At 46.9% G+C, this 12,182-nt stretch overlaps 1 protein-coding gene across 1 annotated transcript in view; it reads right to left on the minus strand.

Moving 5' to 3' along the window:
• The window catches only part of Tg (thyroglobulin), a 180,168-nt gene extending 172,672 nt beyond the window's left edge, over positions 1-7,496 (minus strand). The window contains 6 exon segments of the mRNA XM_021183215.2: positions 365-471; positions 4,203-4,362; positions 4,694-4,897; positions 5,823-5,920; positions 6,881-6,989; positions 7,427-7,496. Of these exon segments, the coding sequence (XP_021038874.2) occupies positions 365-471; positions 4,203-4,362; positions 4,694-4,897; positions 5,823-5,920; positions 6,881-6,989; positions 7,427-7,496 (748 nt within the window).
• Positions 7,497-12,182: the final 4,686 nt, after the last annotated feature.

The following is a 12,182-nucleotide window of genomic DNA, read 5'->3' on the forward strand; positions in this document are numbered from 1 at the left end:
CTGGACCATAGGTTGGATATGCCTGGAATAATACTCTAATAGTTCCTAAAGTCAGGGCTGCCATTGTAGCTGTGCTGGTCTGACAGCACAGAGGAAAGCTACCTAGAGAATGAGTCTGATGGCATGACCTGTCTTCCACTTGCCACATAGCAAGGTGGGCACCTCTTTCAGCCGGCAACGGCACCATACAAGCAAGCAGAAGCTTCAGCAGTGTGCAGCAGATGAAAGCTGGCTAAGCTGTATCTTCTTTCACACCCATAGCAACCTAGCAAGGATGTAGAACTCCAGTGCAATTTCTGCCTTAGGCACCAGAGTCAAAGAATAACACTGATGCCTTCACATTGCCAGAAGTGTGGCTGATTACCTGTCTCAGCCAGCTCCCGCCCCTGGCTGTCAGCACAGTAACAGTACCCAGACACTTCAGGGAACCTGCCCCGGAAGGAACTGAAGGTCACAAATGCATCTGGAAACCTGTCAGAGAGGAAGATGCGTGGTCACTGTTTCATAAAATACAAGTCATCTTCAACTGAAGCCAGTGTAGCAGAGTCCTCAGCTGCATGTTCAGCTCTTTCCTACTCTGGTTTTACTTAGCCAAAGCAAGGGTAGACCATGCTTAGCTGTCATCTACCAACTAGCCATACTGCTTGTCCATTATTGTGGGCTGTGGATTGTGTGGAAATTAGTGCTATCATTAGCAAATGTAGAAACGAAAACATCTGTCTTGTCCCCACATATAGGGGCTATATAATTTTTAAAAGTTCTCTAGGCAGTGGTGGCACATGCCTTTAGTTCCAATACTTGGGAGGCAGAGGCAGACTGAATTCTGTGAGTTTGAGGCCAGCCTGGTATATAAAGCCAGTTCACAGATAGCACAAATCATGGCACTGCATATTAAGACCTCACAGGGGATTGGGAAGGACTGACTGCTCCTGGGTCCCAGGATCTCTAAGACCCCTGGAAGTAAGTCTGCAAAGCTTTCCCTCCCAAGTATATTTTCAACCATCTACTCAGAAAGGAGTCATCCCTGACTCTACTCTTCCACTCTTCTAGACTTTTCTTCTCCAGATTCCAAAGTTCTGTGTGATAGACATGCCTCCAATACAGCTCCATCTCCTAAGTGCTATCCCCTCCTCTATGTGGAGCCACATCATCTCCCTCAGAACTAGGAACTCAGGGTGCAACCTACCCACTCTGCCCTTTCCTAGACCAGGTAACACTTTCTAAAGTGCAGGCATCTGGTGGTGTGTATGCAATGCCCTACCAACGCAAATCCTCACTCTACATCCAGGCCTTCAAATATTTGAGGCAATGTCAAGGACATACAGAACAAAATTGCGCAGCTGAAGCCCAGCTGCAACTGGCTGTCCTGTACTATATCTGTCAACCTAGGTGATCTGGACCTATTCCATGTGGATTTCACAGCTCCTTCCACTGGCCCAAAGGAGTCACTGGGCCTGCGGCAGCCAGATCTACATAGTAACAGAAAATTCCTGATTACCCCTGGGCTTTCGATAATCAACCACCCAATCGTTCCCACGACCTTTCTAGGGCAGAATTTGTTCAAAGATATGAGAGAGTGAGAGAGAGAGAGAGAGAGAGAGAGAGAGAGAGAGAGAGAGAGAGAGAGAGAGAGAGAGAGAGAGAGAGAGAGAGAGAGAGAGATTGGGATCCTATTTCAGAAGTGAGTGCTTTTGTTTGCATTAGCAATGAATACTTGATCTCAACATTTATTTAACTAGACTGCCCTCTTGTGGCAGTAACTGTGAACTGAGCCTCAATCTCAATTTGCCCCCCTGTAAAGGTCTTTGATGCATCCACCAAATCTCTAAACTGGGGTTGTAAACTTAGGGTGTGGAAGACTCTGTGCCTTATGCTGTGTGAAAAGAGAAACGAATCAAATAAAACAAACAAGTAACAATTTTTTATACACCTCTAAAGCCTACCATGCTTCCTAGGGTGAGCTCTTTAAAGTCTTCCAAACTACACTTTCTAATTATGTCTGTATTAAAGCTGAAATCTCTAAAACTCCTTGGATACAGTTAGCATTCAATTGGATGTGAACTGAAGATGCCTGGATTACACAGAGTAGAGGAGCATTTGGTGAGCTGGGCTGCCTGATGGTCCGTGCTCCCAGTTAAGTTAATCTGTAGTCGCCAGGTGGTGGGGGGAATCTAACCTACATTTTCTAAAACTGGGTGAAGCACGAGAATTCCTTGCAGATGATCACGTTGGGATGATACATATTCTCAGTGGTTTCCTAAGTGAAGTCTCAGGAGAGCTTCATCTTGGCCTAGTAAATAGAGCACACACTTCCATTTCCCAGCAGAGAACACTGAAGAGGCTCTGGGAAGGTAAATGACCAGGTCACCTTGCAAAGTAGTGGCAGATGAAGACTGCAGGTGGCAGAGGCAAAGGCTATGGGGCAGGATTGTACTGGGAACAGACAAAGTTGGCAGGAGTGGGATAGCCAAACACTGAGGGACCTAGGACACGGGAGGGTTTGGTACAAAGCAGGTAGCTAAAGGCTAGCTTCTTGACCACATAAACAAATTCATACACCTCCAGCCTCAGTATTTATAGCCATACTCTGCATTTTGTGTTTAGGTGGAATGTATGAAACCTCTGATACTGAGCTTTGTGAAAACCTTTCAGGATATGATCTAATGAAAATGCCAGGCTTCTAAGGTATTGTGCAACTCAGATCAAGTTTTTCTGTGGGACCAGCACTTGGGGCATGGTCTGAGACCCTTCTGGCACAACACATGGGAACATTCTTTCTCACTCAGAAACTGGCTGTTCTGGAAGGCAGCCACATGGAGGCTCAGGTTCTCCCAAAGAATCCACAGCAGTGTTCACACAAGCTAGTGCTTTCTCTCTCTCTCTCTCTCTCTCTCTCTCTCTCTCTCTCTCTCTCTCTCTCTCTCTCTCTCTCTCTCTCTCTCTCCAAAATGATCTAATGTCATTTAAAGGCTACATGGCCCTTCACAATCATTGGGTACTCTAGGGTAGCCAAATACCATTTTGGGTCAAAGTATATAGATATTCATTTTATATTTGTTATTTAAACAGTAAAGTCCTTTAAAAGTGCACACAATATTGAACTTACAGAAGTGCATGGATAGCATCATAGCATGCTTTTTAATAGGTTCTTTCCCTGTTGATAGGATTCTCTTTCTGTCCACTCTTCCACTGCAGCCCCTATCTCCAAGTGGCCCTCAACACCTGTGTTGTCCTTCACACTAATCTCTGCTTTCGGTTTTACCCAGACCCAGCATACTCGTCTGATCATAGGATCACATGTGTGTACATATAAAGAACCTTTTTGCTACCTTTTTTTTAATAATAAATTCTGCCCTTGCACTGCCCATTTGGATTGGATTAGTATGACAGACTTTGGAACCCTGTTCAAGGCAATTTATCCAGCTTTGGTGCTTTATTTGAGCAGCTATACAAATGTTTATGGTATATTACTTTTAATCAGCTGTTCTCCCTGTTTGATGAGTGGTCACTTTTCTCCTCAGCTCTCTGCTAAAATGGAGAACAACACAGCCAATACCCAGATATGTAGTTCTCTGCACTCTGGTGTTTTCATTTGCTTGATGGGCTGGCAACGCACAGAGTACACTTATGTGGTGGTTTGAGAGAGAATGGCCCCCATAGGCTCATAGATTTGATCACCAGGGAATGGCACTATTAAAGGATTAGGAGATGTGGCCTTGTTGGAGGAAGTGGATCACTGGAAGTGGGCTTTGGGGATTTAAAAGCCTCTGCCAAGCCCAGACTCTCAGTCTCTCTCTCTGTCTCTCTCTCTCTCTCTGCCTATGCATCAGTATATATCTCTCAGTTACTGCTCCAGCACCTGCCTACATGCCACCATTCTTCCCACCATGATTAAAATGAACTAAACCTCTGAAACCATAAGCAAGGCCCCCAATTAAATGCCTTCCTTTATAAGAGTTGCCATGGTCATGATGTCTCTTCACAGCAATAGAACACTGACTGAGAGCATGTAATTTTCAGTAGCTATTCCCAGATGGCTTTGTTAACAGTGCTGCCAACAGGCTGAACGTTCCCGTCAATGACAAATGAGGGCAAGGTTGCATGTGACACATGACACTCCCAGATCCTGATGCAAACATAATCTTGAAGACCCAATGCCCCCCCACAAGTGACCCCCCCCCCAGTGAGCAGTCCCCTTTTACCTGTTGTAGTTGTGGATCAGATCAAAAATCATCATGTCTGTGGTATTGACAAACTTGCACTGGACAGGCATAAACTCCCCATCTGCAGTACACTGGGGTGGTGACCTGTCCCCTACTCCATGGAGGAGACGCCGGTTTCTTATCTCACAGCTCCTTGGACCTAAACATTTTCATGCAAAGCTGTTCAGTTCTTACACATGGATAGGTACATATGTAGGTACTTATGCCACCCATGTGACCCATGAAAGCCCACCAGTGCCCCAAATAGGCTACTGGAGGGTCACAAGCATTTGTTGACATTGTGTTTGGGCTTACAGTTGTCAGCCAGCAAAAAAGGATCTGTGGGATGACCAAAAGTCATGCAACTGCCTCTGTGACATTTTTCCTGTCCATCAAAAGCCAGGCACTCTGTGTCTGTGAGGCGTGTGATCTGTGGGGTGTCAAACTGTAGCCCACCCAGAGATTCTAGAGCCCATGACAGTGACACTTACACCGCGTTGGCCTGCCCTGCTGGCGGGTGCCATACACTTCCATCCCCTCTGTGTCTACACACCAGCATTGCACTCTCTGCAGGTCACACTGCACTGGTGCATAGTTCCCTGAATCCTGGCACTGAGGAAGGTAGAGAGCATCGGTGCTGTTAATGTAGCTGCCCAGCAGGATCCGTTGCTTGTGGAGCTGGCAGAAGGACAGACCTGGGGCACAAAGAGAAGCATCTGAGGAGGACTGTTGGGGAGCACGAAGGATTGCAGGATCAGGATTGAGCCCAGGAGGATCCTTTCTCCCTGAGGAACACTTGGCCAGACATTCAGAAGGCTCTGCCATCTTGAGAACTGGGTCAGAGTGGAATGGCTCTCACCAGTGCCCTGGCACTGAAGGGTAAACCGAGTATCTGAATCAGGATTTCTGGGTGGGCTGCCTATGTTGCCTGAAAAGTTGCTTCGCTATTCTACACTCCTCTCCCTTTCTACCAGTGAGAAGGCAGCTGCCTCCCTCTAGATGTGGGAGGAAAAGCTACTCTGTGTTCACTCATATGCAATAGTTACCATGTACCAAGCTTATCATATAGCAAATCCTAACATGGGTGAGGCAGGGTCTCTGTTCAGTTTGCAGATTGGGGTTGGGTGTGTGTGAATCAGAGAGAACAGGTGACTTTAGTTAAGATCATGATGTTAGAGTGTGAAGGGCCATTTGGGTCCCCAAATCAACTCTGTTGGCCAAATAAAACCAAAGACTCAGATAGAGCTATCACCTACCCACTGAAAAAGAGCATCCCCTTAAGCCTTGCTTTCACCATCGGATAAAACTTTGCTGAGAGCTGATCTTGCTTAGAGCCCTTCAACAACTACAGGGCATAATTGACTCAGTGCTGGATACAGTGGCTGGCTCACGGGAAGCACTTGCTAACTACTGGCTAGGCTCAAGTGTCTCATATGGTTTTTATAGTGGTCTTTAGGAAACTGGACCTTCTACATATTCAATGATGAGAAGCTAGCAGCCCTTAGGGCTTTAAGTGAGTTGGCTTTGTGCCCAACTCACTTAAGTCTAGTTTTTGTCCCTAGATGTGAAGTGTCCCAGTATAATGAGCCCTTTTCCATTAGGTGCCCCTTTGTTACGTACAAGCTGTTGGCCTCCCCAGCTGCCTGCTGCCAGGTACTTCTCTGCCATCAGAATCCACACACCAGCAAGATTGGCCATCATTTTGGCATTGGACTGTCCTGAAGAGAGAAATATCATGTGATACCATATAGCCTTTCTGAAGTCACATTTTGGCTCCAGCTCAGTGAGGCCAAAGTCTAGCAAGTCATACAGGAAAGTCAGAGTTGTGACCACACAAGGCAGGAGAGGCAACAATGCGAGTTGCAGGGTGGCTTGGGGTAGAAGGTGGTTAGGGAGACAAAAGATCCTCCGGGGGACAAGGCAGGCCTGAAACTTCAGAGAGAAACATACACAACGCTGGCAAAAAGGGGAGGCATACATACTTCTTAACTCCTCCCTCACAATCTTGAATCCTCAGTGGCTCTGACTAGCATTAGCCAGCAGATTGTGCCTATGAGAAGCTTGAATAAGATACAGAAGCAGCAAGAGTATTCCATAGCTAGAGATGAGGACTCTGCATGTCACTCCGCGGCAGAGGGGAATAAGGACTCTTGCACCATAGAGAAGAGGAATTTACACTATAGTCTCATCTACAGGGAGGAATACAGTCCCAGGACCTATGATTTGTCAGAGTACCTGCAAAAACTCCTTTCAAAGAAGAGTTCCCTGGAGGGAAATGGCCTAGCAGCCCAGGCAAGCTATGAAAACTGGGTTGCCTAAGTAAGGGACAGTTGCTGTTTTGCCCTACCAGAGAACTGGGGGTTGGGGGCTTTGAGCACCCTTACCTCTATCTGGGCTTTCTCATGAAAAGCCATACACACTATGTTGTAAAGCAATTACGATAAAGTTTCAGCAAGAATTGGGGGAGAGCCCCTGAATGGAGAGTCTCTCCAACAAGATACCTAGATGGGAGGATAGAAAAGGAGCTCCCCCCCATCCCCCATCCCCCCCCAGAAAATGACAGCATAGGTCAGGAGTCTGAGGATCTTATCCATACAATTGGGGATAACAGGGATAAGATGTGAGAGGTTCTTCAGGGTATTTTAGGACCCTGGAGCTCCTAATATAGCCACTCTTACTGGAAACTTCCATCTTCAGAGCACTGGGGAACATATTCAGCCTGCTTCAGAAAGGCATTCTCTCTTTGTAGCTCACAGGGGCGGAGTGGCTGTGCATCTACCTGGTACTCTGTGTGAAGGGAAGTGATATGTGAGAAGGGTACAGGTCTGTCCTTTCCCTCCCAGTCCCCCACCCGTACCCCCACTCCCACCCCTGACACAGACACACAGTCTTTACCTTCCCAGTCTTACTGGCAACCATTATTTCCATCCCCAGGATACTTTTAGCTCATTTAATCATTTGTGCTTTCCTGGGAGGTGATGGGGATGTCTTCATTCTCCTAGCTTTTTATCACTACTCTCAATATCCAGCTCTGGGACCTCAGGCAATTCAGCTCATCTCTCTGAACCTCTTTCATCTGAACAGCAAAGAGCAAATATCTAGCCTCTGGGCATTTGTGAGGTTAGATGAGATAGGGCATGCTTAAGGGCCCTGGCCAGAGCCTGGCTGAACCATATGACTGAAAACTTCCTCCTCAAACTCATAGCCTCAGCATTAGAACTTACCAAAGATGTTGGCTGCTACCAGGCAGACTGAGCTCAACAAAGTAGAGACCCACAAGACCAGGGCTGTCATCCTGTCCCCTACTGGGATGAAGGGGTAGGAGCAATGTCCCATCTGAGTCTACTCATCAGGGAGCCTTTATAGCACAGTGGCAAGCAGTGCTCTCCTGTTCAAGGACACTTGACAGGGCAGTGGCTCACTTTGTTTTCTCTGCCAGTCACAGGAACTCCTTCTTCTTGAGTATGGTCCCACTAAGAATACTCGAGTGGTCAGTAGGGTGACCACTCCAGTCTATGGGGACAAGAAATGTGAGGTTGGCATTAAAACTTTTCCTTACAGGCAAATGCCAGGGTTCTGTACCCTTAGGGGTGACAGAGTTTGATCATTAAACTTGAAAGATAAAATATCTCCTCTTCCTCCTGATTCCCTCACTGTCTCCTCCTTCTCTCCCCTTCCTTCCTTCCTTCCTTCCTTCCTTCCTTCCTTCCTTCCTTCCTTCCTTCCTTCCTTCCTCCCTCCCTCCCTCCCTCCCTACCTCCTTCCTTCTCTCCTTCCCTCCCTCCTTCTTTCTCTCCCTCTTTCCCTCTCACCCTCTCTCCCTCCCTCTCTCCCTCCCTCCCTTCCTTCCTTCCTTCCTTCCTTCCTTCCTTCCTTCCTTCCTTCCTTCCTCCCTCCCTCCCTCCCTCCCTCCCTCCTTCTCCCCTTCCCTCCCTCCTTCCTTCTCTTCCTCCTTCCCTCTCACCCTCCCTCTCTCCTTCCTTCCTTCCTTCCTTCCTTCCTTCCTTCCTTCCTTCCTTCCTTCCTTCCTTCCTTCTGTATTACTTTAAAGCCTAATATCTGTAGGTAATATTGTAGAAAATGAAGCCATGGCAGAAAACAAAACAGGACAATTCTGTTGCCATTAATATTGAACTCAGAATCGTACTGAAGGAGTCCAAGTATACCTCTTGCATGCATGAGCACACATGTATATGTGCACACCTTTCTCTAGTCCCCCTTTTCTGAGGACTTAACCCTGCCAAGCCAAGCTAGCAGAGGCAGGCAGTGGGATTCTTCCACACATAAGGCCCATATGTCCATGCACTGTCAGGATCAGCTTCTCTCCTTCTCAGCTGCAACTGTGTAATGTATGGAAATGACCGTTATTCCTGAGAAGAAGGAGGTCTCCTTCTTCTAAATGAAGCTGAGAAGATAATGGCCATATATGCCTACTTGTCTACAGGCTCTCTTCAAGGGAGCAAACAAAGAATTGAGGAAGGCGGCTCGTCCATACTATCACCATGGCTGTTATTATTTTCTCAATGTGCAAAGGGCATCATTATGCAGGGCAACAACAAACACACAGAACACAGGGCAGGACAAAGGGCAGAGTCTGAATGATGTCTCAAGGGTGGAGTGGAGGAGGAGCACAGAATCTGAATAACGGTATCCTTAAGAAAAGGAAGCAGAGTTGTGGGACGAGAGCCTGTCTCCCACTGGGAAGACACCAAGGGCTCACATTGCACTGGATAGAGACCAAGAGGGGATGTTGGAGGGACCAGGCAGGTTAACTATGGCTTTCACAGTGCTTGACATAAATGCCCCAAATTGTCAACTATTCAAGCTGGTTTGGGCTGCCATCACAGAGTATTGTGGATTTAGTGGCTTACACAATGGCCAAGGTTCTCCTCAGAGCTCTGGGGACTGGAAGACTGAAACAAAGATGTCAGGGTTTGTTTCTGAGCCTCCTCTTTGTGGCTTATGGGTGCCAGGCAATCTCTGTCTTCGTTGTGGAATTTCCCTTTTGTATGTCTGCATCCCAGTCTCTACTCGTGAAAACACCAGAAACATTAGATTGTGTACTACCTTAAAGATCCTTACTTTAGTTTAATTGTTGTGTCAAGACCCTGTCTCCAAATAGTGGCAGAAGGAAGGCTTAACATAGGAATTTGAAGTTGGGGCTCACAAATCACTCCAAAATACCTAAACATGCTCTGGTCATGAGACAAACTGAGTATACAGTTGAGTCAGATAAGCAACCCTGCTCCTTGCCACCTTCCTAGGCAACGGCACTTTGGGATTTCCCCCATCATTCCCTAGCCTCCATACAGGTCTCCTCCAGAGGTCAGGTCCCCTTTCCCTGGACCATTCTTGTTTAACTTTCCACACTGATGGTTTAGCTGTGCTTGCCAGCCTGAGATCCTTCCTAGTTTTCTTCTTCATGGTGATTCCTTGAAATCCTAACAGGCAGCCCCACCCTACTTTGTTCCCTGCTTACTCCCCTTTCTTCATCTCTGGATCCTCACAGCTGTAGTCTCGCAAAGCAGAAGAGCAGCTGCCAGAAGCTCATGGAATCTCCTTTACCAGCTTAGGAGACAGCCCTAGAAAATGTCAGAAAATTCAAACCTCACTACCAAGCATAGAGACTCACTCTCAGGTGCTCAGGAAACCCCAGTGCAGGAAGGTCTGTCACCCTGGAAAGTTGGAGGGAGAACAACTACCCCAGACGTTTTAAGGAGATGTGTTGTACATCCTGAAACTCAGGAGGAAGAACTCCCCACACCCAGAGTCTGCTGCCCATGCTGTAAGAACCCTGATGACCCCTTGTTCAGATGGCCACCAGCGCCTTTTCTGTTAGAGCAGCACAACTCTGGGAAGTCCAGCATGACTCCATTTGTGGATTTTTCAAACCAGATATCTTTGAAAGTTGAACATTAGTGGTGAAGAGGTTTGTCACAGACCCACTGCTCCCCCTGCTTCTCACCATGCCCCAGGTTAGCTAAGGCAGGCTGAATGCTTAGTCACTGTGCCTGGCTCTAATCCTGGGAAGCAGTGGAGTGTAGGTGATAGGGCCTGTTCCTTGCTGAGGTGTCTTTGCCCCACTGGATCTGGGGCTTTAGGACCTTTGGGCACAGCCCATGAATAAAGAGGCTCTGGGGGAGAGAGACAGGTGTTCTCCACCCAGACTCACTTGGCAGACCACTGAAGTGGGTAGTGTGAGCTCAGTATTGGGCGGAACAGTGTGGGCTTCAGTCTGCCCCACTAGAAGAGGGCTTCTCTCTACCTAAGCAGTAGAGTGGAACAGGAGCTTCAGTATCCCCCATGTGAAGCTGTCTCCTCACAATGACTCAGCTCCTCACCTCTGCTGTACCTTTCTCCACTGAGACTCAGGACATGGCTTCCACAGTAACTCCATCAGCTTCCATGTACTACTAAGACCTCCATCACTCTAGTAGAGGGCTCCTCCTCACTGGCACAGGAACTCCTGGGTGCTGAATGCCACAGATTAGTTTACATTTTTTGTTTCATTCCTTCCATAATACAGAGCCTCTGTGCATAATCAGATATGCTGAAGATATAAGGAAAATGCAGTCATGGTACATGGGGAGATATTACAAATGGCACATCACACACCTTTACTTTTGAGTCCACTGATGACTGTAACCCTCATAGGGAACTGCTTACTAGCCCTCTATGTCCTACTCCAGTCTGCAACAATATTGATATTGCTGGGCCTATGCTTCCTCTAGGGCAGCTTTTACTTCTTTCTCATGCACCCACACTGTTCTCCAAGCCACATCTTTCCTTCTCTTGGGTCACCTGGGAAATAAAACTTTTTTTGCACTCAATTTCTATATCCAGAAAGATGGGGTAGAAATGGTTTTTTCTATCCTTCCTAAGAGTGTCTTAAGCTGTGGACATCACCTGTGAACAAACATAAGAGGACACAGAAAAGAGGAGGGATCGAGGAAGAAGACTAGCCACCTACCTTACGACCAGAGGAGCATGTGGGAGCAAACCCCTTGGTTTTAATCTCAATCTCACATGAAAATCTTGCAAATTACAAATGTCATTGGACACAGATAAAATCTGAACAATCAATCAGAAAAATCTCCAAAAGCCAAGATCTCAAGAATAGGAGCCAGCCTGGCAAGACAGTGACTTGTAGAAATTAAGCTCTTGGCAACAATATCCATCACAGAAAAACTACACTCAGCTACCCCAGCCCTGAGCCATCAAAGGCCAAGTGTGGGGTCAGGAGTCCTTCCTGGTTCCACCCTTGCTACTCTGTGAGAAGTTCCCTGAAACTCTTTATAGTTGGGTTTGAGTACACAGGAGGAGTCAGAATGTTCACCCAGCCAGCAGTCAGAACTCCCCTCTCTCCAGTATCAGTGGAGCCCTCAGGGGACTGATGTCACTCTCACATTCCACCAGGGTGGTATCAGAAGAGGTCTAGAGGAATATCAAGACCTTTCCACACCCTGAAATATCCAGGACATCTCCTTATGGTGCCAGCCAGGACCATGTGGGGAACACTCTTGAGTGTCCTACCAGGGGGCCATTAACAGAGGGCAGAGGAAGACTGAATTCCCATGCTCAACTCTGCCAGATCACTGAATACTGGAACAAGAAATTTCAATCTCACCAGACAGTAGAGAGGCTGTGCCCTTCCCCACTACAAGGATGGAGGAGTCCTACTCACAAAGAGTTAAGTGGTTCATTTTCTGCAAGACCACATAGACTAGGAATAAAAAAAAAAGTTCATTGTACCAAGAACCAGGAATATCTTAATTTGCATTTAAAAATTAAACATACAGTGACCATATGCTGGCACTATTTCAATAATTTCTTATGATGATATGGTTATAAATGAATTAATACATTTCTTGCAAATATAGAGGTTTTAGTGGTAACAACCTTCCAAATCAGTCTGATTAAAGGTTAATTTCCTTGCCTCCAGCATTTTGATTTCTGTTTCCTCTCAGAGCACCATGAGCT

This window comes from Mus caroli, unplaced genomic scaffold, assembly GCF_978045245.1.
Source record: "Mus caroli unplaced genomic scaffold, Mus_caroli_1 scaffold_16, whole genome shotgun sequence".
NCBI lineage: Eukaryota > Metazoa > Chordata > Mammalia > Rodentia > Muridae > Mus > Mus caroli.